This window comes from Protopterus annectens, chromosome 6.part1 (genome assembly GCF_019279795.1).
Source record: "Protopterus annectens isolate FY-2018-M chromosome 6.part1, PAN1.0, whole genome shotgun sequence".
NCBI classification, from domain to species: Eukaryota; Metazoa; Chordata; order Ceratodontiformes; family Protopteridae; genus Protopterus; species Protopterus annectens.
The window spans coordinates 301,788,348-301,814,929 of record NC_056738.1 but is presented as its reverse complement, the minus strand read 5'-3'; the positions used below and the strand labels follow the sequence as shown (position 1 = coordinate 301,814,929).

The 26,582-nt window shown below is 37.2% G+C and overlaps 1 protein-coding gene across 1 annotated transcript in view; it reads left to right on the top strand.

Annotated features, from left to right (window-relative positions):
* The window catches only part of ABCA12 (ATP binding cassette subfamily A member 12), a 793,480-nt gene that overhangs the window by 504,366 nt on the left and 262,532 nt on the right, over positions 1-26,582 (top strand). The window contains exon 48 of the mRNA XM_044075367.1: positions 20,869-21,055. Coding sequence (XP_043931302.1) covers positions 20,869-21,055 — 187 coding nt within the window. The remainder of the gene's footprint in view (positions 1-20,868; positions 21,056-26,582) is intronic.

Sequence of the window (26,582 nt, the reverse complement as noted above, 5' to 3'; positions counted from 1 at the left end):
CTGCACAGAGTTCCTCTACATAGCAATTCATTAGTTAAACTGAAATTAATTTGTTGACTGTGTAAGCCTTCTGGACACATGTTGCCCTGGCAACCTGGGATGACTGATTAATTTACTTGCTCGGAGACACATCGTAGGTAAATGGAGACTGAGGGAGTCAAACCCTGAACGATCGAAGGCAGTTTGTTAACAGCTCATAACCTTAAACTTCTGTAACAATGGCTATGCCCTTTGACACATCAATGTCATTAACCAAACAACTGAGAGAATTGCCACTTTTTTCATGTTTCTGAGATATTCTAAAATTTCTGTTATGCAATTTTATGTCAGTCGTTCCTATGTAAAATCACAAACACATACAGCTTGTCAAGGATAGCGCGTTGATTTGACAAGAACCCCAGTCTCTTAAAACGTATTTTGTCAAAGTTTATGAGTATACAAATGTGTCTTTTGTATAAATATTATGTAAGGTACTGTACCTAAAATACTTAATAGTGTCCCCTTTCTGCAAACTTCTTGCATTACTCACTATACAACTCAAACAACCACTATATAACTCAGACAACTTATGGGCCCTTCTATAACAGGACTTGAGTTTGGGCCTTCTGCTGATGCCTTCTTGTTGCTAACTGATTTCTTTAACTAAATTCATTTTTTTTTTTTTTTTTTTTACAGTTTCTTCAATTTCACCATTGCCCATGCACTTGGTTATAAAAAGTCACTGTGATGTCCCTAATGTTGTGTCCATTGGTTATTTTACTAGGTTTGTTTTAGTGCATCCACATTTCGTATAAATTGCTATTTTTCCATAAATAAATTATTTCCATATATTAACAACTTGAATATCCAGAAAAATCACTGGGGATGCCTCTTATACAAATCTAAAGTTTGTTTCATCTAACTCCTTTGTCATTGTCAGTATTGCTGTCATTATGCAATACTTTCAGTTTTGCTTGCCTGGGTATGTTACATTTCACATGATGAGGAGACTACTTTCAAAGTGTGCTGATTGGAACCTGTCTGGTGAAGGGTGATTGGCCTACGGCTTGGAGTAAGCACCCTCATTGCTTATTTTGTGTGTGTGTGTGTGTGGGGGTGGGGGTAATTTATTTTTTTGAAGTTTTTAGCTTCTGGTATTTAAGCCCCAAATTTGAGCAGGTTTCTGCTTGTTTAAACCAAGATGAAGTGAAGTGGCCTACCAGCCACAACTCTGAGCTGAGATATCAGATAACTTGAGGCTTCTGAGCTTCACAAAAACTATAAGCTGCCTGTTGTTTTGCTTGATTATACTATTTACTGAACTTTTTACTGTGTTCTGCTTATTTAATACTGTATTTTAATAATGTAAACTAAACTGCACTATTTGTAATGCATTTGTCTGCCTTACTGTGCCTGTTAAATTATATTTTGTTGCTGTTTTTACTGTTTGCAAAGCTTTTTTGCTATTTTCACTGATTGCATAGTATTACTTTTCCCCCAAGCAGTGTTTTAAATAACTGATTTGTTTGCTGTTTAAAACATTCTTTAGTGTCTCCTTGCTGCTTTTCTGCTGTTTAAAACATTTTTAGTGTCTCACTGCTGTTTTTCCTGCTATTTAACACATTTGTTATTTTTTTCCCACCTAAATTAGTGTAGCTATTAGCTGTAGCATAGTCCAGATACAGATATGTGGCATCTGGGTCTGTTTGTAGTAGCTGTTGTACTCTGAGCACATTTTCCAAGCCATCTTTGACTAAGGGGCCCTTCTGCACCCTTGTGAGAGAAGTGTGCTGATTGCCACCTGTCTGGTGAAGGATGATTGATCTAGCTCTAAGAGTAAGCACCCTCACTGATTCTTTTGAGTTGCTTTTTAATTTTTTTTTAAGTTTTTAATTTCTAGTATTTAAACCCAGAGTTTTGAGTGGGTTTCTGCTTGTTTGCACATTGGGCAACTCTCACACTGCTGCGCTATTGTGTGCCATAGCTGGACAAATAATTTCAACAATTTTCGCCTTAGCTACAGCTGTAGTACATTAGTGTAGTCCTCATCTTTAGTACATCTCTAGTCTAAGAAATATTGCTAGTGAGCTTTGACTCATTAAACCAACAGCCAAAAACCCCATAAAAAATATCCATCTACAGAACACCTGCTAAATCACTCCTGAAAGTACCCCTTTTGTGGTAACAGTTCTTCAATCCTAGCATTATCGACTGTTGGACTACCCCTATTTCTCCTTCCAGTCTTGTTGACTTGGGTCTCGTGAGGTAGTGTATCAACTGCCTCATGTACACTGACAACACTCTAGTACAGAGTACAGGAGATGTATCTACACCAAGAATCTTAAATCCCTGCTCTCGAGCACTTGAAACAGTAACACTGAAGAGGTTGTTAACTCACCCACCACTATTCATGCACATAGTACCACTACTTATACACATAGTACACATCCAACACTTAATCAGCAGTTTTCTCTCAAAAAACTACTGACACACTAGAGACATCCAAAACACAAGACTGCTGCAACTAACACAGTTCCCACAGTACCCAAGACACATAGCAACACCAGTGTCTCACCTACCAAGTCCTCAAGGTGTAACACTCATAGACCAAATGTTCTTGTTACTGGAGACTCCATAGTGAGACACACAGATTTCACACTCATCAGGTTAAATAAGGAGAAAGTCATGTTCAACTGCCTGTCCAGTGCCAGGATTCATCAGATCACACAAGCACTCAGGTGTCTCAGCAACAACTACCATTATGACTCTGTCATAGCTCATGTTGGATTGAAAGACCTGAGATGTACCGCAATGGACTATATGAAGAGAGACATGATTGAGCTCTCTGAGTAGGTGTCCCAGGCAGGTATGTCCGTAGCCTTAAGGAGCATATTACCTTCACCTAGAATGATGCCACAGTATAAACAAAAAATGATCAGTTTCAATAATTGGCTTAGTTTCTGGTGCCATTCAAAGGGGTTCCAGTTTCTGTCAGGCTGGGATAACATAGTTGACACACCTCACTGCTTTGAAGAGATGGTTTTTACATTGCACCACTAGGCTTTTGGCTGCTGGCAAAGGCTGTTGCCTCCTCCATAGTGCCTTTTGTAGACAAGGTCTCTAAAACAAAATTACCTATGTGAAAATTGCCAATCATAACAAAATAACAGTTATGCTGCTAAACCCTAGGATCCTAAACCAAAAAATACACACCCTGGAAGCACTTCTATCTCTAGAGCACATAGATGTCTGTGCAGTCACAGAAACCTGGTTCAAAGCCTCTGAGAGTACCCCAGCCTTGCAAGACTACAATGCCTTCCACACCTTCAGACCACAAAATGAACATGTGAGAACCAAAGCAAGTGGTGTTTCCATCTATATTAGAGATCAATTCATCTCCAGAATAATTACATAGGACAACTCCATGGAGTTACTCCAAGTTCAGATTACTGTGGGTAAGACCTCCATTCAAGTTATAGCTAGTTATAGATCCCCCTCATGATGCTCATGAGGCCTACTTGACCATACTGGAGTCGATACAAATATTGCCAAGCACTCTGGTCATGAGAGATTTCAATTATCCCACCATCAACTAAGAAACCTACTCTAGCCCTAACTCACTAGTGAAAAAGTTCCTTGATTTTGTTAATTCAAATACCCTAAAACAAATTGATCAAACTCCAACAAGAGGAACAAACATATTAGATCTGATCTGCACTATCCCAACAAACAGATGCACCACTGCAACTGCCGGACCCCATTAGTTAAATATGACCACAAAGCAGTCACCTTCAAACAGGCACTAACACCAGAACTCACAAAAGGTGGAGTCAGAATAAAAAACTTCACCAAGGCAAACTATACCATCCTAGGGGAAGATATAAATTCATTCCAAGACCCACCCCCAGCTGGAAGTGGTAACTATGCCAAAGCTTACACTAAAGCCCTGTACAATCACTTATATAAGTGTATAGATGCTGGTGTTCCATAGAGAATAAAGCCGGAGCTCCAAGTAAAAACAAGCTGTCTAAGAAAACTAAGACAAAGTCCCAACAAAGGAAAAGTACCCTCCTCAGCCTCAACAGGCAAATAAGACAACATGTCAAATCCTCTAAAGGTAATTTTGAGAAAAACTTATCAATTGCATCTAAGGATAACCATAAGGCCTTTTACAGCTATGTACGCAGTCTGAAAGGTAGGGCCCAAGAATATGCCAAACTAGTGACTCCTGCAGAGATAGCAAACCTGCTGGCAGACAGATTTGGTGAAAATTTCACTCTCATATCCACTACAAACTTATCACAAACCTTGCCCCCCACCCCCACCCTACATATTCGAAGAACAGGCCAGTAAAGCCTTGTCTAAGGTAAAAAACACAGCCTCTGTAGGACCAGATGTCATCCCATGCTGTCTTCCAAACAAACTAAAATATGAACTGACATCACCATTAAGTACCCTATTCAGTCACAGTCTAACCATAGGCTATGTTCCTGCCAAATGCAGAACAGCACCAGTTGTTCCCCTCCACAAAGGTGGCTTAGCAACAGACCCAGGGGAATTATTGACCCATATGTCTGACCAGCCTCATCTGTAAGACCATGGAAGGAATCATCATGGACCTCATAAATAAAGACATAGAAAACCTCCAAACCTTGAATCCATCCCAATTCAGCCTTGTCAAGGGGAAATGCTGTCTGTTAAACATGGTGGATTTCTTTGAAAATGTGACCAGGGCCATTGACAAGGGCAATTCTTTGCACACAGCATACTTCGATGTGGACAAGGCCTTTGACATAGTTCCACAGTCAGGCATTACTGATAAACATAGCAAACTGAATGTAAACTCCTTTGTTGTAAGATGGGTTGCCAACTGGCTCATAAACTGGTCACACACTATCAAAGTGTGTGACTCCACATCAACCAGCAGACCTCTCACCAGCAGGGTGCTACAAGAGTCAGTGATGGACCCCCTACTGTTTCGTATATACTTCTCAGAAGTTCAGGCCAAAACTAAGGGGCTGTGGCTGATCCAGTCTGCAAATGACTGCAAACTGAGTGCAATTATCGAATCCCCAAATTATGTCAGTATACTTCAGGAGGGACTTACCCAGACCAACGACTGGTGTCTTAGTCACGGGCTCAAACTAAATGCAAATAAATGCACCATCATTCCCTTTGGCAAAACCAATGTCCCTTCACACTACCATGTGTCTACAGTAGTAAGGAAGGCATTCTACAAAGCGCAATGATTAACAAAGGCATCACCTTTAGAGCAAAGAAGGTTACAACCCTCTATACTTGTCCCTAATCAAGCACATGATTGAGTATAACACCCCTTTTGGCATGTACCGTACAAAGCACCTGCAGCAACTGAAGAGACCTCAGAGGTTTCTAACAAGGAAGATCAAGAGACTCCAGCATGTGCCTTACACAGACCAACTAAAGTCCCTGTTACTATACTCAGTATCATACAGACTTCTTAGGGGAGACTTATGCCTGGCTTACAGAGCAATCTCTGACCCAAATCTAATGAATTTGCTGCATATCCATAAATCAAGCAAGGCTAGAGCTACCCATTCTAGGGACCTAAATATGGCCTGTGACTTGAACAGGATAAGCTTGAGGGACAGCTTTGTCTCCCAGCAACTGCCACATCTTTAGAATAGGCTGCCAATTCATGTGAAGCAGAGCACCTCTACGACACTGTTCAAAAGGAACCTGGACGAGTGGATGGGGCACCATAAATTCTTACCAGGGACAGCACCCAAAACCCTCCTGGACATGGGCAGTTATTACTAAATGCAATCCTGGGCATTGACTAGAGTATCATTGGTATTACATTGGGAGGAAATGACTACACTTGAAATGACCCCAGGGTCGATAGCCTAGTAACCTCCTATGATCCTATTATTAGCAGCTTTGTGTTATGGCAAAGGTTAAGTGATTACATTCCACCTGGTTACTTTTAAATGGAAGCATGATAATGTGATGATCAGAGTTCCTGGATGCATTACAGCTTAATGAAGGTAACTGTGTGTTGTCTCAATTTTATTAAAAATCCTTTAATATTCACTCCCCATCTGAGCAACTGTTCTAACTTATAACTAAGACAGACCATAGACTGTGCAAAACAAAATCTGCTGCTCTGTGTCCGGTAAGCAGAAGAGATGCTACCACATTCTCATCCTTAATGATATAGGATAACTTTCCATATCCTTTACATACATACTTCTTATTAGGCCATTCATTTGGAAATTGCTTAATTTAATGCATTATAGGTCTTTAAGCCACATGTCAACAATCAAACACAGCACAGGGACAATTATACATTTATATATTTTTGGTCAGTAGTTTGTCTATCTGTGTTGAGGCCCTGAAGAATTGTTCAGTGAAGTAACTTGTGTCTACACCTACTGCTCAACAAATGACAATTGCCTGAGCCTCAACTCCCGGAGACTCAGTTTCCCGACAATGCTGCCATTTCCATTCAAAAGCATTGACAAGAAATCATGCTGGCATTAAGTGCCATTTCTGGGTGTTTCCCCCTTCTCCACTGTAGTGAAACCATGGAGTTGGTTATATTAGATAGGGGGTTTGAGGGCACAGACCCCCACATATTGGAGATGCAGGGATGGCTTGCCCCCTGAAAAAACACTGAAAACAGTGTTTTCCAGAAGTTTTTTTTTTTTTTTTTTTAATGAGTTGACTATCGGGGAGTTGACGCTCAAGGAATTGCTATTTGTCCACTCAGTGTGAAGTGTAACTTGTACAGAGTTACAGAGAAGGGAAACAGAGACTGAGGGAGTCAATATCATGTACACAGGATGAACATTTTTAGCAAAGTATAATCTTAACCCTCTGTGCTAATCTCTCATTTAGGGGAGCTACTTCCTTGATTACATTATCCATACTTTCAAGTCATATCTTTCACTGTCCTGCACATCTAAGGCCTTTTTTATCAGAGGCTACATATTATGGAACTCCCTTCTAAGTGATGTAGTCACCTTATTTTTTTCTGTACCATATTGCTTTTCGTAGCAAGTTCAAACTTGAATTGTGTCATAATAATGTCTTTTTATTTAATGAGTATAACAGTATTATGTATCTATTGAAATGACATTGTTTTTGTACTGTGTGTTTAGAATAATGTTATGGTATGTGTTTGCAAGTGATTTTTCAGTTTATTCTTATTAGATCATGATTGAAAAAGGGTTTAGTGGTGTAGATGAACTAATGGTAAACAGACAGAAGTTTTTAAATTCTAGGGCCACACAGAAATATTACGAGACTGATCATCAATTTATTAATCTTCTATGAGAATTTATTGCTCATATCTCCTGACTGTTCCAGATAGGTATGACTCAAATAGGTATGTACTGTATAATGATGTCACCTGATAGCCGCCAGTAGGGTTACTAACTGTCGCTATTTTTCAGAGAACAGTCCTCTTTTTGGTAGTTATGTCCTGAGGAAAAAAACACAAAAATGACATGTTTTTTATATTTTAGAAGAAAAAACATTTCCTTCCTTTCCTGAAAAATAGTACATTAAACTATGATACTGTATAAGCCTCTTAATGTAATGTTAAACATCAGAAACAATCAGAATTCTAAAACAGAAACTTGATTTTGATAGAAGAGTGAACATTTGCCATATGTCCATTGTACGGTTTGAAAATACAGATTATCCTGCATATTTCATATTTCTATAAAAAAAGGAGGGTGGCCTAATGGTTAAGGTGTTTGACTTACAAACACAAGGTGCAACATTTGAGTCTCACAAGGGATAATTGGCTAGGCTTAACAAAAAATGGCTTGCGCGGACAGTTAGGCTAGTACTAATCTATGAACCTATACCCAACTTTGTCCTTCTGCAAAGGGGTCATTTTTTGCTGTTAAAGTATTCTAACTTATGTTGTTATTAAGCCTTGATGTCATTCTTGTGTACTGAGGGTATGTCAGTCATAGTTCAGGACTTGTCTTTCCAGTGTAGCAGATCCATGATGGTCACCTCAGAGTTAAGGGTTTAATTGTTTTTCCCTCCCACCTAGCCTGTTGCAGCTGCGTTCTTAAACCTAGTGTATCTGTTGTTGCCTGCCCCTTATGATAATTTGACAATATAATTCCTCCCTCTCCCTGTTTATCTGCTGTTGACAATAAGAACATAAGTATCATTTTGCGAAGTCTCTCACCAGGCTAAACAACCTTTGATAAAATTGCTTATTATTGAGTACACTGATACTGCTTGGACTGATTTTTGTATCAAATTAGTGGGGTTTTTAATATAATTAGTTTACTGGTTCATGCTGGTGGTAAAAAAAGGTTTCCAGACTAGTTGTTTTGTACTGAAATTTAAATACTCAGCAGCAAGTACACCCAAACGTTATTATAAAACCGAACTCCAGGCAGTTATAGTTACCCATGTGCCCAGAGTCATTCCTGTTGGTATCATGGACCAGCACTTCCCCACAACTTCTTTTGCCAGCCTAAGTGAGATGGGTATCTTGAGACAGTGTAAGAATTGTTTCATGCTGTCTGATGGTGTGAAAGACATATATATATATATATATATATATATATATATATATATATATATATATATAAAATATCCTTGAAGACAAAAATCTCACACACAGTAAACTCAGACACCTAAATCATCAGCAGTATGCACACACATCACATTTCTCCAAGGCTAACACAATGCACATAATTCACCATATGCTGAGATTCTAAAGATTAAACTTGCCTATACCTCAAAGACCTCAAAAACACAACAGACACAAAGCGCACTCAGCATGTTAAGCCAAATTCTTTACATAGCACAAGGAGTCCCAAAGTCACAGATGTTGAGCCCATAATGCAGGCATGGAGCCAACCAACATTCTTGTTATAGGTGACTCCGTAATAAGACATGCAGATGTGGTTCTTACTAGGCTGTGCAAGGAAAGAGTGACAGTTAGTTGATTGTCTGGTGCCAGAATCTGTCAGATCATGCATGCACTCAAGTCCTTGTACAACAAGTACCTGGATTCTATAAAGAGAGACATGATGGAGCTCTCAGACAATGTGTCCAAGTTAAGTATGATCCTAGCACTGGGCAGCATTCTACCTTCTATAGGTATGCTAGGATATGAGTAAAAGATAATTGACTTAAATAATTGGCTTAGTTCTGGTGTCATTCAAAGAGGGATCTAATATTAGCCAGCCCGGGAGGATATGATTGACAGACCATGCTGCTTCACCAGGGATGGCCTGCATCTGTCCCCTCTAGTGTTTTGATTGTTGGAAAATACATCGTCCATCCCACTGTGACTTTTTTTAGGCAATGCCAACCTGATAAACCTACCAACATAATGAAACAAGTAAAAGACAATATTAAGGTGTTACCAATCAATGCTGGGAGCCTGAACAATAAGCTGACCTTCTTACAAGCCCTTTTCACCCAGAACAACATTGACATCTGTGTAGTGACCAAGACATGGTTTAAAAGAATGGGGAGTACTCCAGTTGTACAGGGCTATAATGCCTTCTGCACCTTTAGACCAGCTTTTGTACAGGAGGGGAAAAATGGTGGCAGTGTCTCAATGTACATCTGAAAGAGACTCACATCAAGGTTGGTAAAGCAGCATGGTACATTAATGCTTCCTTATGTCCAAAAAACATAAGAAAAGTCATGTACCATATACTAGCTAGTTATAAAACTCCCTCTATGACCCAGGAAAGCCACAGCACCTGTCTGCAGGAACTAGAATCACTTGGTATTAAATCCAACAGTATTTTTCTAGGTGATCTAAACTATCCATCAGTAGACTGGAAAACTTAACCTCCCACTAGTGCACAAGCACAGAGATTCCCAAACTTTATCAATACAAATACCCACTAGGGGGAATAACGTCTGGGATCTTGCCCTTAATAATATGGGAACATATTGCACCATTCCTTTTGTTTCTTAATTACTTATTAGGTCTGACCATAAAGAGTCTCCCTAGAGATAAAACTGAAACCAGAGATCCCTTCCACTCAAGGTACCTTGAAAATTTTCTTTAAGAAAAACTAACTACTCCAAAGTGATAGCAAACTTCAAATCCCCACCAAACCAAGTTAACTTTTCTGAATACACAGAAATGTACACCACCACACTTAGATGCAGCTGTACCCCATAGCAGCAAGTGCAGGGCAAACCCTACAAAAAACCCAAGTGGTGGAACCATAACATCAACAAGCTTTATAATAAAAGGAAAAGCATTTTGACCAAAAGTAAGAAGAGTAATTCCCAGAATGTTAGAGCGCTTGCCACTGAAATACACAAAGAACTCAGGAGCTTAGTAACTGAAATAAAAAAAACAACTCAGGAGCTTAGTAACTGAAATAAACAAACAACTCAGGAGCTTGGTAACTGAAATAAACAAACAACTCAGGAGCTTAGTAACTAAAATAAACAAACAACTCAGGAGCTTAATAACATTCACCAAAGACAAGTTTAAGGTTAAAATAGCACAGAGCCAAAGACAATCAAAAGGCATTTTTTAGTTGTATTTGTAATCTCAAACAATGCACTGAGCTGACAGTGAATAATGTTACTTACACTGAGGCTGAACTTATAGCAAACCTTCTGACTGATAACTTTAGCTCTAACTTTACCACTCTCTCCCCTCCATCTGTCCCTCAAGATATACTTGAAACTGGCTCGCCTTCAGCTATCACACAAGACCAAGTCCTAAAAGCGCTATCAAAATCTAGAAATACTGCATTGATGGGTCCTAACAATATCCATGGGTGCATCTTTATTAGCAAAAAGCACAATTTAGCCACATCCCTAACAATTCTCTTCAGTCTTAGCCTTCATGCAGGTTTTGTATCAAACAGATGGAGAACAGTTACAGTCATTCCCCTGCATAAGGAAAGACCTTACACAGACCCAGGCAATTTATAGCCTCATATGTCTGACCAGCTTCATTTGCAAAGCCATTGAAAGGGTTATGGAATTAATTAATCAGGACATAGGGAATCTCCACACTCTGGACCTGTCTCAATTTGGATTTGACAAGGGCAAGTCATACTTATTCAACCTCATGGATTTTTGTTTTGAAAAGGTGACCAAAATAATGGATGAAGGCAAAATGGTATGCATCACATACATTGACCTGGTCAAAGCATTTTACATAATTCCCCATTTAAGCATAGTAGAAAAGCTGAATAAACTGGGAATGAACCCTATATCACCCACTGGATTGCCAACAGGCTGACAGTTAGGATAAAGATAATCAAAACAGGGGAAGTTACCTCCACGAATAGACCAGTCATCATTGGAGTTCCCCTGGGTTCTGTGCTGGGACCACTCCAGTTTGGCATCTACTCTTCTGAAGTAAAGGCCAAAATCAAAGACTCTGGTTAACATGACTGCAAACCAGGAGCAGTCCGCAAATCCCCAAATAACTTAGCCAGCCTGCAGGAAGGTTTGTCTCAAACAAATAACTGATGCCAAAAACATGGACTGAAACTAATTGCCAAAAAATGCTTTATCGTGTCCTTTGGGAAGTCATCTACCCCCCAGGGAACAACCACATTGTCAGTACGCCCCTAAGAGCTGACCCATTTGTTTGGGATTTGGGAACTTATGTGGACAGTGACCTAACTTTGGAGAAATATGTGTTATTTGTTCTAAGAAAGTCTTTCTATATTCTACAGCTTCTAAACAAAGAGATTGTGTCTAGATCTATGGATGTCATCGTCCCCTTTACTCAGCCCTCATTAGGTCAGTTATTGAATATGGTGCCCCCTTTGTCATGTATCTGTCCAGGCACATACAACAACTGGAACACCCACAAAGACACTTTACTAAAAGCATACAAGGCCTAAACAACATGCCCCACATGGGCTGACTCAAAACTTTACCATTGTACTCTGTATTCTACAGACTGCTTAGACATGACCTATGTCTGGCATTCAAGGCATCCTCTGACCCATTACTGATGGATTTACTGCACATCAGTAAGTCAAATATCAGAAATACCTGGTCTAGGGATCTAAACCTCTTCTTTAACATTAACAGGTATATCTTGCAGAGGATACTACTGTGGAACAGACTCCTTATCCACATAAAACAAAGTTCACCTATGTCCATGTTCAAACACAACTTAGATCTATGGATGGGAAACAGAACATTTACCACAGAACTACCCTCTGTACTACTAATGGACAGAGGCAACTTCTAAATGCCTTAAACCATGCACTGGTCCCCTCAAATTATCTGTGATGTGACCCTATTTATTCTCATTAGGGGTATTATATAATTATTAACCATAAGATGGGTAAGATCAATCCATAACCAAATGGAATAGGTTATTTCAAGCCTAAAAAGGGAAAATTGCTAGGTTTAAAATAGCCCGCATTGCACCTATATACTTATAAAATTAGATCAATATGTAATGTGGTAGATGACCATCTGGTGGAAAGATAGAACTCTTGTGAAGTGCCTTCGTAAGATATTGAAATGTTATGGTAAATAGTGATGTGCCTAAAGGCTCAGTATTGGGATCCACTGACTTTTTGGCATCTACTTCTCTAAACTCTAGACCAGGAATTAGCACCTTTAGTTAACTAAGTTTGCAGATGACCTCAAACTGGGCATTATTGTCAAATCTCCCTAAAATACCCATTCATTAAAGCAGTAACTAACTCTCACAAACAACTATTGTACAGAAAAAGGGCTAAAGTTAAATGCAAAAAAGTATGGCATTGGTAAGCAATTGTCTCAGCCACTTTACAGTATAGCCTAAACTCCACTCCAAAATCATAATGTAGAGAAAGATTTTGGAAAATCTGTTGATAATTCTCTCTTTTGGCCACCATGTAGCAGCAGCAGTCAGAAAATCCTTCTATTTAGCACAATTAATATCTAAAGGCATATCATACAAGTCTAAAGAAGTTATCATCCCTCATTATGCAACTCTAATTACACTAATTATTGAGCATAATGCCCCTTTTAGGATGTACTTTTCTAGACATTTTAAGTAATTTGGAAGGTCCCAGAGGTTACTAGCAGGAATGGCTTCAAACAGTGTCTCTCCACTTGTTTTTTATAGGCTATTGCATGGTAATCTATGCTTTGCATTCTGTGCTGTAAGAGATTCCATCCTCTTTGATCTTCTGTACCAAAGTCGGGTAGCTCTACTAATCTCAACTTAATACCCAACTTCTAAACTAAGACTAATATTTTTACCAGCACATAAAAAGCATGACGAAAAGGCAAATGTATTTCCCAATGCCTATGTCACCACTGGAAAAAGCTTTCCCTGCAAGTTAAGCAAATTGACACCCTAGTATCCTTCAAACTGAACCTGAAAGAATTGATGGGTACCTGTAAATTTACAGTAGATCTGACCTGACTTCCCCTTTTTGATAAGAGGAATATGGCATAAAGATGGCTATTGACTAAGCATAAACAGACTTAATGACGCAACCACTTTGTATTTCCAATGACCCTATGAACAGCCTAGTGAATTGACATTAGGGTTTATACTGCTGTCAGCTTTAAAAGACCTTTTGCTTCATGGACCATAAAGACAGAAAATAAACTTTTCCTGTCCAAGCCCAAACAGTTTTGCTTTTTCCTATCTTGCCAAAGGTATTTGTTCTTAGTTTGCCAATTAAATTAATGATATCACCTGACTTAAGATTAAGAACTCTACAATCTGAGCCCTTTGAGTTTTTCATTAATCCTAGCAGCCAAGCAGAAAGAGTAAACGGTGACTTAAAAATCAGCAACAATCACAGGTTTCCCTGAGTGTGTCAGAGAAAATTGGCATATCAGATAATACAAAAGGCTTCCAGTATCAGATTATGCAAGACTACCAAAGAAGGGAGTGAAAGAAATCTGTCAGCTATGTACAGCTGTGGCAAAAAAAAAACACTTCTTTAGAGAGCTATTTCACAGAAAGGAGCCATCCATAAATTTAATTAAAATAAAACAGGTTGCTTTTAAGACGTAAATATATGAAGCCATATATATTTGTGCAAATTCTAAAGGTGGAATACAAACTTAAATAACTTTATGACCAATTAGTCCTGACATGGGAAATTATGAATTAGTGGTTGTAATCTTTTCATTAAACAGATGATGAATATGAAATGTGTCTTCATGTTTTAAGATTTGACATGTTATAAACACTGCTGGACAAGTGTTGTATAACAATGCATTTCGTTATAATTTGTTTTTATTTCCTCTGGACGATAGTTACACTGGACTGACACATTTATACACTATTAACAGATTTTGAAGGGCTCCTTCTCTTTCTCCTTTGTTGTCTTTTAATGACTTCATTTTATATTTACCCCTTATGTACTAATAGTGCTAACTATAAGAAGGCTGTTTTAATTAGTATGAGAAAACCTAAGAACTTTCACCTATAGGAGACACAGCACCTTTGACCCAAAATAGTATAAAACAACTTTCTTTAGAAGCACTTGAAATTGTTAGTGCTAAGAACTACAACTACTGAGTATCAGAAAGGGAAAAATAACAGTACAGAAATTAAAAAAAAAAAAAAAAAAAATATATATATATATATATATATATATATATCTGCAGCTATATCTATATATATATATATATATATATATATTTATTTGTAGAAATACACACACACACACACACACACACACACACACACACACACACACACACACACACACACTCACACTCACATGGTCGACTAGGCAGTTGATCAACAGGTGTGCAAGGTCACACAAATTCAGGAGTTTGGAAATTTGCCCTTACCCTGCATTTGTGTTCTCTCAGAGTTAGTATTTATAATTAGCAGTGGGTGTCCCCCTTTAAAAAAGAATGCTGTTATTTGTTTTCAACACTAAGATTTTGCTGTTTGTCAGTGCACACATATAACTGTGTCGGTTACATTGTTTTCAACCTTTTACAGTTGATATTATTGCAGTCCACATTGGATTTTCAATTATGTGGTATGTACATATATATGTGTGTGTATAAATACATATACATATATACAGTTTATATATATATATATATATATATATATATATATATATATATATATATGTGTTTGTGTGTGTGTGTGTGTGTGTGTGTGTGTGTGTGTGTGTGTGTGTGTGTGTGTGTGTGTGTGTGTTGATATATATACACATATATATATATATATATATATATATATATATATATATATATATAAAGAAAGAGAGAGAGAGATACAGAAATGTATCTGGGAAAAGTGAAATTTTTAGTTAAACTGTTTTTTTTAACTTCATTACTGAACCTATAAAGCTTGCTCAAAAGAAACTGAATGATGAAAGCAAAAGGCATGCAGGAAAGTATGGAACTGACGTACTTTTTTTAAGAAGATAGGTATCATGAGTCAGTTAATGTCATAACTGATTCAAATGTTAGTAGGAATAAAGAAGTGGAAAAATCTGCAGAACAATGTACAAAAGGCCAACAGCAGGAAATTCAAAAAAGGAGATGTTATGGAAAATTGTCTTTTCAAACGAAAAACAATAATTATGCACAAACACACACACATACACACACACACACACACACACACACACACACACACACACACACACACACACACACACACACACACACACACACAAATACTGTGAAAATGCGTATCAGCATGTTAGTTATTTTAATAAAAGTAAAGCACATTCATCTTACTGGCTTTATTTGCTTTCATTCAAATATAAAAAAATACTTTAAATGTTTAGCTGGCCCCATGGGACTTAAAATAATCTTTAAAACATAATGAATCTAGAATTGTTAGAGAGCTAGAGAACAGCAGCAGTCTCTGCTGCCGTTAGATGATTTACTCCTGAAACGTGAAAGACAGAGATAACTGGAAGTCTTCTTCAGTTAAGGAGAGTCTGACACCCACTCCGATGATATGTGTAGTAATATCAGGGGTGAATGCCTATGAACAGTAGATGAAAGGGAGATCAGAAAAAAATCAATAGGGAGAAAGTGAAACATTAGAAGTTAAAAGTAGGTGAATTTAAGGTTATGTGTTCAGAAGACCTGCTCATTACTACATAAGCAGTATACCACAACTGTATTGCCATTAAAATAACTAATTTTAAGATAAAGTGAAGTAAAGAAATTTAAAGAATAATATTATCATAATAACTGAAATATCAATAACAGCAGAACAGAAGGAAGGACAACGTAAGCACTGTGTAAATGTTAAAATGAGCAACTCTCAGATGCAAAGACAATTGTAGATTCATTGATAGGAAATGATGAACAGAAGCTGTAGACTTTTGATGAGCTTGTGACAAAAACAGGACATGTCGGCAAGACAGACATGTCTCATAGGATCCCCATGCTTTGGAACAAGTTCCCCATCCATGTCAAGCAAAGTCCATCACTAAAACTATTTAGATGCAACCTTGACCAATGGATGGAAATCAGATGTTCACCCCAGGTCTTTGCCCTCATATTTGTGCTAGACAAAGGCAGACAGTAACTATGTCCAAACTAACATAACCCCTGCATAACTTTTAGAAGTTTCCTAACATACCCCCTCCTAATAAATGCCCGTGATGCAAAAGAGAAGTAAAGAATATTCTAAGCATAAAAATGTGGGGAATAATAGTTTGAAAGAAGAGCTATGAAAAGAAACAATGGCAATCGTGACGAAGTTGGAATAAACTTCAGTAAATGGAAAGAAGAAAAGGTGTGAGAGTGTTCAATGAAAAGTAAATGTATAATAGAAGAAAGTAGAAAGTGTCTATGAATAATATTTCATAATAAAATTATGTGAATATTGTGAGAACCTGAGGGCAAGCTTAGGAAAACAGCCTTCATATTGAAATAGCGCAGGAACAGTTACATAACAGAGGTAAGTATATAATTGATGATACTGCTACAAGCTTGACAACACTAATGCATATTAAGACAGGGACTGACATTTGGAGTAACAGAGAAAAGAAACAAACAAACATAATTTTCACAACTTCATAAACAGTACTGGTGAGAGAATAATTAACTTGCACTTCAAAGATGTCAGGTTGGGACTTATAGACAGACTAAATTAGGGAAACACATTCTTTTCAGCAAAACTGGATCATTATTATATTTTTAGAAACATAGAAACCTTCAAGTTGTACTGTAGGAAATTAGCTTTTGTAATGAAAGCTATTACAGCCTAGGCAGATCAAGGGAATATAGGGAAAGGGCAGAATCCAATAACAGGGGTTCTTAAGGATAAAGAGTTAGAATGGATAAATACAGAGTACATGTTGTATTTCACATTCAGCTCATCTTTAAACAGACACTTTGGAAATGGAAAATGGCATTGAACTTCCTTTTTGAAACAATATTGAGAATATTAGAGAAATAGACAATGTTTATAAAAATAAAATAATAAAATTCAACAAAACTCACAAATATTATTTGATGTCTCAGAAACCTCAGATAATATATCATACAGTGTTAAGCTAGAAAAATTGTGTGTGACAAGCAGAATGCGTTATGTAAAGTATTAATGGGAAAATATTGACTGTCCTTAAAGGAAGTAGAAGTGAGACTTTCTGACAACTGACTGCAAAAAACAGAATAAAAGACGAATAAGGGAGACTGGGTCAGTAACAGACTCACACAAAGCTATTGTAGTCAAAACTTTCTTGATTTACAGGATAGTTCTGATTGTCTTCATATAAAGATCAGTACATATCAACCACTTTTTAGATGCAGTCAAAGCAGAACCAATACAAATAATGAGAAGGTAATTAAGAAACGTAAAACCTCAAGGACCTGATGGGATGACTAATGAAGTTAAAAAAGGGACAAGCAGCTGGCCCCCATATTGACATATCAATAGAAAGTATACCTGACAAACTAAAACAATATAAAGTGTACATGTACTATATAATATTTCCCAGTTCCTGGAAGGCATGCATTGTGGTCCTCATTGGTAAAATTTAAAGTGTTACTGGAAAAAACTTCAGGGCATTCAGTAAGCTAGATAGTTTTATAAATATTCATCTCTCTATCTGTTGAACATTTGAAGAAACAAAGAACAAACATAAAGAATCATTGTCTTCAATTTACTTCCAGAAGGGGGGGGCATCAGCTATGAATGCAGGTGATTAGTTTCAGAATGTAACAGAGAAGTTGAGGAAGTGCATTCTTAATTACTGACTGCTGTCTTTCTAAATCTAGAATCAGAGTTTGATAACCTGCACTGCAAGACATTATGGGAAATTATGAAACATTAGAGATTTGCAGTGTAATAACTGCAATATATAGTACAAAATAGAATTGAGAAAATCATCAAGAGGCCATTTAACACAAAACTTCAAACAAATGATTTAGGCAAGGGCTACTTTGACACCTTGGTTATATTACACAAACAAATCCTTTCAGTTTACAGAGAAGCTCAGTAAAGTTATGCTAAGCATATGTGTGAAACTGTGCCCTAACATTAGATATGATGATTATTTGCCAACTTTATCCACAAGGTATCAAAGCCTGAAAGAACAACTAAGCTATGTGAAATACAGACTGATGTTTAAGTTAATCAAAAAATATTGGAAAAAACAGCATTATGTCTTAACACTCAGAAAGGTTGAATGTTCCATGTGATATTTAATGGTGAACAGACTGGGTTTGTTAAATCTTACATATAGTACATGAACATAAAAGCAGAGAAAGTAGTAAGGGCAGTGCATATACTAAACTCCAGTCGTAGGGTTTAGTTGTATAGTGCTTTTGGAATTAATTGGGACAAAGAGCTACTCAGTGCTTGTATACAGAGTACAACTGCTGTTGACCAACATCAGATTTTGTTATTAACACCAGCTTATCATGACCCAAGAACACATTTCAAGTTGCTGAAACTTCCAAGAGTTGTACTTAATGGAAAATGGAAAGGTTTGGATCACTGAAAAAAAATAACAGACATGCAGACCCTGAAATATTGAATTAAAGATCATAGGATTAGATGTAGAACAATACATTCTTAAAACCTTAAATGATAAAAGGTGATGAAAAGACAATGGTTTAAAGAAAGCTGGCATGTTAGAGTAGTTAAAATAATGAATACTTACAGTACGGGTTATCTGAAAGTTTATTTGAAAAGAAATACCACATTAAGTGCCAAAAACCTTCCAAATCTGAAAACTCATGACATATTAGAGTGATACTTTATAGAGAAAGAGAAAGCCAAGGTAAGTTTGGCTCATTTTCGTTTTCTACACCAAAACGTTGATTTAGAAGAGTAGAAAGAAACATTTGCTTTGTATCAAACATACAAATAAAACTGACGTCAGTATTTATGAGGCATATATATAGCTGAAATTCATCAAGGTATCCTGTGGGAACACATGGCAATTAATGCTGGATCAAGCAGAGAGTATATATGTAATATGAGACAAATGGAAACCTGCCTTGCATTATATTGCGTCTGCCACATAAAAAGTGCCTATGTGTTGTTGTAATATATGCATGGGCCAAAGTCTGAAGAACAGTCCTGATTAAGGATTCCAATGCAATATGTATACTAGCACTTTCAGAAAGAACATGCTCTTAATGAAATTGCTGTGACACTGATAGCTATGAATACTTTAAGGCAAAGTTCAGCAGAGACCAAAGTATTGTGTTTTGACTGTTTTTATGAAAATTGTTTTATCATTGTTATTAATGTATTTTGTATTGATAGTGTTACCTACTGAAAAAATTGTGACAACATTGGTTGACACAACAATAACAATAAACTCAAAACTCAAAGCTATACTAAGATATATATATATATATATATATATATATATATATATATATATATATATATGAGACACTCAGCAATGTAGGTAGTATATAAATTATCTGATTATTAATGCATTTTATTACATATTCCTATGTTCCTCCTCTGTTAATTAAATATATCAGTTTTAAAGTGGATGATGTTCCATGCAGTCAAGTTTAAACCCCCTGATTTCCAATCCCCAATACCTGTTTTCCATAAGAAAACCCTGCCATTATGGTTTCTAAGTGTATATTGTCAGTAATTAATTTTATGTTGTGAATTTCTCCTTTCTTTAGTATGTTTAAGACCATGGAGTGGGTATAAATAAGTCTGGAAGCATGGGGACTTGTCATGCACATGAGGGGTGCGGGTTTGCATTGTGTACAAAAGGGTTTACCACCTCACAAAAAAAACTTGCAATTTATTTTGTTTGTTTTTGTTTTTTTTTTTTTTTTATTTCAATTCCCATTGAGCTCAGCTGGTGAGTCTCATCATGTTGAAACTTAAGAAGTCATAGGTGAAGACTAAAACTGTTTTCTTTTCAAGTGTCTTTTATCAAGCAAGTCACAGAATGTGCAAAAATATACTCATTATGTACAGTGCATTCGGAAATAATGTACTGAAAAAACTTGTAACCGTTGTTTTATCTTTTTGCATTTATTATAGAGTTAGCAATACAAAATGTGCTAATTGTCATTTTTGTGAATGTTTTGTTTTATTTTACTAGTATGTGAAATGTAATATAAAGATTTTTAATGTGTCACTCTCCTGTCATATCTAACATGAATACATGCCATTGTAAATCTATAACAAATGATGTAGTATTTAATGAAAATAATGCCTAGAAAGGTAATCTTTATATGTTTGCTAATATTTAACATTTTTTGAAACTTTTTCTAAATTTCTAAATTCTTGTACAGGGGCACCGATTGTTTAAGCTGGTGATATGCTTTTACATTTGATTTATAAAATAAAGATTATCATTTACCATTCAGCAAAAAAGAAACCAAGAGATGAAATTCTTGCATTAAAATTAAACTTATTTGTTTAAAAATGATATTTTAGTATATCAGCTGTTTTGTATTGCATCTCTGATGCATATATTTTTTTAACAGATGATATTTATAACATTTCCAAAAACATTGAGCCAGAACCCCAGAACCTACCTGTTGGCATTTCTCTTCATGGTCTAAGAAAGGAATTTGGACGTAAAATAGCTGTTCATAACCTTAACCTAAATTTTTATGAGGGACATGTGACTGCTTTGCTGGGACACAATGGAGCAGGAAAAACTACTACAATGTAAGTATGCTTGTGAAAATATAACCTGATGCAACTGCTTAACTGCAATAATTTATTATTTATTTGATTGTTTGTCACATAGGAGGGTATGCTGATTCAGATGGAGCAATTTCAGCCAAATAACAGGAATAGCATAAGCCAAATATAAATATTATACATGTATTATTTAAATTCCATGATGAAATAAAACGTGAGGTTCTACCAAGAAATGTCGACATCCTGAAAGCTGACGAGTCAAAAGGATGAAAAAAAGCCTGAAACTCAGAAGGATGAAAAAAACTTTGTTTTCTGCAGGGGGGCAAACTACCTGCCGCTCCACCCCTTTTATGTGGGGGGTGGGCAAGTTCCCCACATCCCCTGAACTTATATGTAGCAACTCACAGTCACATCAACTTAAAGAGGGGAGAAATCTCCCAAAACCAGTGAATGATTTCTGCACTTACTTGGAAACTGCACTAGCAATGATTTCAGTGGAAAGCTGTGCTCAGCATTATGCCAGCTATTTTTTGGTTTTCTGCGTGCTATTGACATTTGAGCAATCTCACATCGAGCACGTGTAGAGGAGCTGAAATGTGAACTGAGCTCAACCTCCAAAAAAAGGACAAAAGAAAACACAAACATTGTGAGAGGTTAAAGAATCATTAAGATTAACTTTTCATTTTGACTACAGACTAGAAAGCATCTCTCTTATGAGTCATTTGATTTAATGAATGGACCAACTCACTGTTACAGCTTTAAAGGCAGTAACATGCCAACAGTCATCTCTAGCTGTAAGAAAACAAAGTAATACATACCTAAATAATGTCATATGACCTCATGTAATTGAGGTTGCTATAGTATATTGTTAAGCTGTTATGGAACTTAACATTTAAGGTCATTAGAAAGAGCCTGATAGCGAGCGGCCATGGTAGTGCAGCGGTTAGCATTGCCACCTCACAGCAAGAGGTTCTCTGGTTCGATCCTTGGCTGGGGTGCCTTCTGTGTGGAGTCTGCATGTCCTCCCTGTGGTCGCATAGGTTTCCACCAGGTGCTCCAGTTTCCTCCCAAAGACATGCTGTAGGTGGATTGGACACTCTAAATTGGCCCTAGGTGTGAGTGTGTGCATGTGTGTGCCTTCTGTGGAAGGTTGGGCACCAGGCTGGCAACTTGACACCATAAAACTCCACTGCCAATCATGAGCGGACAGGTGATCTGCTGTAGCGACCCCTAACCAGGAAAAGACAAAAGAGCCTGATATCAAAAAAATGTTGCTCATATTTTTTTTCCTTCTGCATTCTTGCTCTTCAGCCATAAGTAGATTGTGATTAATTATTTGCAGAAGGAGGAGAATGTTAAAGAATACAATATATACAGCTGTTGAATGGCTAGATCTACAGCATGAGGAACAACTCAGATTGTGCTTATTCAGCTGCCAGCAGCTGTACGTGTGGTACTGAAAATATCATTACTTGGAGCTGCCCGATCTGCTATCATAGGCCTGCACCTTTTCTATTTGCCTATGGTCATCCTTCTATTACTCCTCTTATGATATGGTATATCACATTATTGAGAGGACAATTTTCCACTTTTATCTGCTTGGTCTTCTGTGCTGTTTTGTTATCTTCATTTAAGCTTTCACTGTGAGTGGATGAAGATTAACCCACCAAGGATTAGAATCCATGAACCATATTCCCTGACAAAATACTTTTTAAGTGTTTTTGCGGGGGGGGGGGGGCAAGACCCTTGCACCCCTTAATGTGGCAGGCAATCCCCTCACATCCCTTGAACTTATATATACCAACTCCATGGTCTAACCAACTCAAGGAAGTCAGAAATTCCTCCCCAAAAAGAGCATCACTAACAGTGATTTCCTGTGGAAGAGCTGCAATCCAAAGCAGGGTGCATTTTGAGCAAATATGGCTCGAGGATTCAATCTTCTTCCACCCATAGGTAAACATTCAGATGATCTCACTATATGACATACTAGTCAATGGAACTTTTGCAGTATTAGTTCATACATTATTTCATCATGTTTGAGAAGAATTTTACATTTACATTTTCTGAAAAAGAAAAACAGACTAAGTATCTTTTGTAAAATGTACCCCTCCACAAACACACACACACACACACACACACACACACACACACACACACACACACACATACACACACACACGCTTGCACACAGATACACAGATGTATCTTCAAATACATAGACGTGAATGTATACACACACACACACACACACACACACACACACACACACACACACAGACACACACACTAGACATGCTTGCACACAGATACACAGACATATCTTAACATTACACACACACACACACACACACACACACACACACACACACACACACACACATATATGAGAAATAGATATATAGACAGATAAAAAGACAGAAAACACATAACAAAAGACAGATAATTAAAAAGGATTTAGCAATGTTTCATTGAAATTTGTCAAAGTCCTTGCTGCCTCATAAAATAGTTCAAGGCCCTCTTCATATGGAATGGATGTAATAGGTCCACTACATCGACTGTATTGAAACAGCAGTCACTAGAATACCACATCTGGTTGATTTTAGTCAAAAAATCCCAGGAATCCTTTAACAAATAATGTACAGGATCAAGTACCCCTTTGAATAACCTGTCAATAACAGGATCAAGTACCCCTTTGAATAACCTGTCAATAACAGGATCAAGTACCTCTTTGAATAACCTGTCAATAAAATCAACCACATATGGTATTCTAGTGACTGTTGTTTCTCTGCAGTCGATGAAACATTGCTAAATTTTGTCATGATGGGGATGGAATTTATTCTCAAAAATAATTTCTTTATTTTTGAAGGATGAATATTACAAACAGTTGAAAGGTGTGGCAATGGGGGCAAGTTGTGCCCATATGCCAACTTGGTCCTATATGCTTGGGAAGGTAAACATGTATTTCTGAATTCCATATAAAATTATTCATATATCTATGATTTTTGGATGATGTGTTTATTATATGGAAGGAGTCAGATAACCAACCCAAAGTGTTTGTAGAGTACCTCAACAATATATATATGTATTTCAAATTTACTTCCACAACCTCTAACACAACCATTAACTACCTGGATGAAGCAATCTCAAAGAACCAGGCAGCAGGTTGTTTCACCTCAATATTCAGGAAACACACATTTTCAAATGACTACCTAGATTACAAAAGCTGTCACCCTAAATTCACAAAGCGTAACATTTTTAAGAGGCAACTTGTAAGGGCAGCACGCATGTGTTCAGCCACCAACTGTTTCCACCAAGAGATGAAAATTATTACAAACATGTTTAAAAACAGAGGGTACCCCAACAAAAGTATTAGAACCATTAAGGGCTCAAAATTTGGACAGGTGGAGAACTAAATTCAAGCCCCTATTAGGTGGCATTATAAACAAGACAAAGAACAATTCTCAACACATTAACAGTATGGTAATACCATTTGATGTAGGGAAATGAAGGTGAGAGAAATTATATCTAGAAATTGGACAATTTTTAAGGGCAATTCTGATGTCCTAAAAATTCTAGGGGAATGAGATGAACTCTTGTTTACAAGATGAGGAATTTAAAATCAGTATTTCAATACCCTGTCAAAATCATTTCTGTACTTAATAAAGGTACTACGAAGTGTGGGACATGCAGGCAATGCCCCTACATACTTGAATCTAATAATATAGTACTAAATGAAAATGGATGCAAAGTTAATTTGCACAAAGGAAATTGCAGCAGGAAGGTTATAGTTTACATTTCAATCTGCCAAACTTGTGGCAGTTATTATATAGGTAAGACAGAAAGAAAACTAAGAACAAGGATCTACGAACATTTGTATGCAATATCAAGGGGTAATGTCAATAATTCACTGTATAAATTCTCCTTACAGTGTCAGGACTTCACTAGATTTCAATTTGGGATCTTAGAAGAAGTTCCATTAAATGTCCGAGGTGGGTGTGGGAGCTCCAGTTGGAGTTGAGAACTTTTTTGGATAATAAAATTAAACTCTAACACACTACCAGGTATTAATAAGAACATTCCTTTGGCTCCAGTGTTAAAAAAAGAGAGCTCTGGATGTAATATAGCATTTTTCTCAAAGCTTCACCATTTTATACTTTTAACATAAATGTTTAAAGTTGTCAGTTTATGGAGCAGTGTAGATCATTTTAATTATAGGATTTTTAATTTGTAAATTGTCTAATTAATTAATTAGAATGTAAATGACACCTATTACACCTATTATATAAGAGATGCTTATGGGGATAATAACTCTAAAGAAGACTCTGTTTTGGTGAGGGAGATGAAAGTGCTTAACTTTCTTTGTGTTTGGAATAAAGTGTGTTCATAAGAATTTCTGGTCCTGTTATTCCTGTAGAGGTATGGAGATTATGGTGTGGACGCAGTGGATTGCTTTTCTAACTTGATTTTGGTCAAATATAATAAGAGAAAGAAATGCTTACAATGCATGTCTCCCTGTCTCTCTCTCACCCCCTCTAACCTTTGAACTCCCAATACTAAAGCAGATCATGGGGCGTTTGCCACATGTCACTGTCATGCTGGCTATGATTAATTGGTGATGCCAATGACATCACTTAACATCCAGGCAAGCTCATGACAGGCAACCAGCTTGCACAACATTTCCTTGCTCAGCTGCCAGCAGGCACTCAAAACAGTTCATGTGGAGGAAGAAGAAACATATCAATGCTCCCTGTGCAATACCATGCAGGATCTCTACAATGAGCAGCACCTGAAGATGCCATGACAACTACAATGGTTCAATCAAGGAACAAAATGGGAGATCACTGTACATGTGGCCTGCAAGGTAGCGCTATTAAACATTTGCACTGTGCCATGGTGCTACAGACCTACACACGCTGTGTGGATGAGCATGAATGTAACATATTTCTGTGTAGCCTTGCTGAACATGGCTAAGATCTGCTAGCCTGAGTAATATAATGTGTTCTACATGCAAATTAGATATATTGGCACTAAACCGACTCATAAAGCCAACCACTACATAACAAGGCCGTGATTTAAAACATGGCACCATTTTATGTGCAAATATGTGCAGACAAACACCTGGGAAATACAGGACTTTACTTACCTTCTGGAAGTGAACAGGAAAAAGCTGAAGATGGAAAACCCTCTGGCTAATGCACCCCAGGAATGTAATCAGGGCTATATATGAGTGCAAGCATAGTGCAATGGCATAACACTGACATGTCAAGCTGCCTTCTTGGAGCAGATTGTGGGCATCTATCATCTCTGGGAAGATGGGTCATAAAGGCTATGAAATCCCCAGTACATTAGGGTATGTATGACAATGCATTATAACAGAGTTGGGTTTAACAAGTTGTGCATAGCACTACATGCAGTTAATAAACAGATGCAGGAAGGGATGCAAACATCCTATGCCCATCACAGCAGAGTGTATATGTGGGGCTATGTACAACCATACAAAGGCCTGTTAACCTTCTTCAGAATCAGGAAGGTGCCTTGACCATAGCTGGCT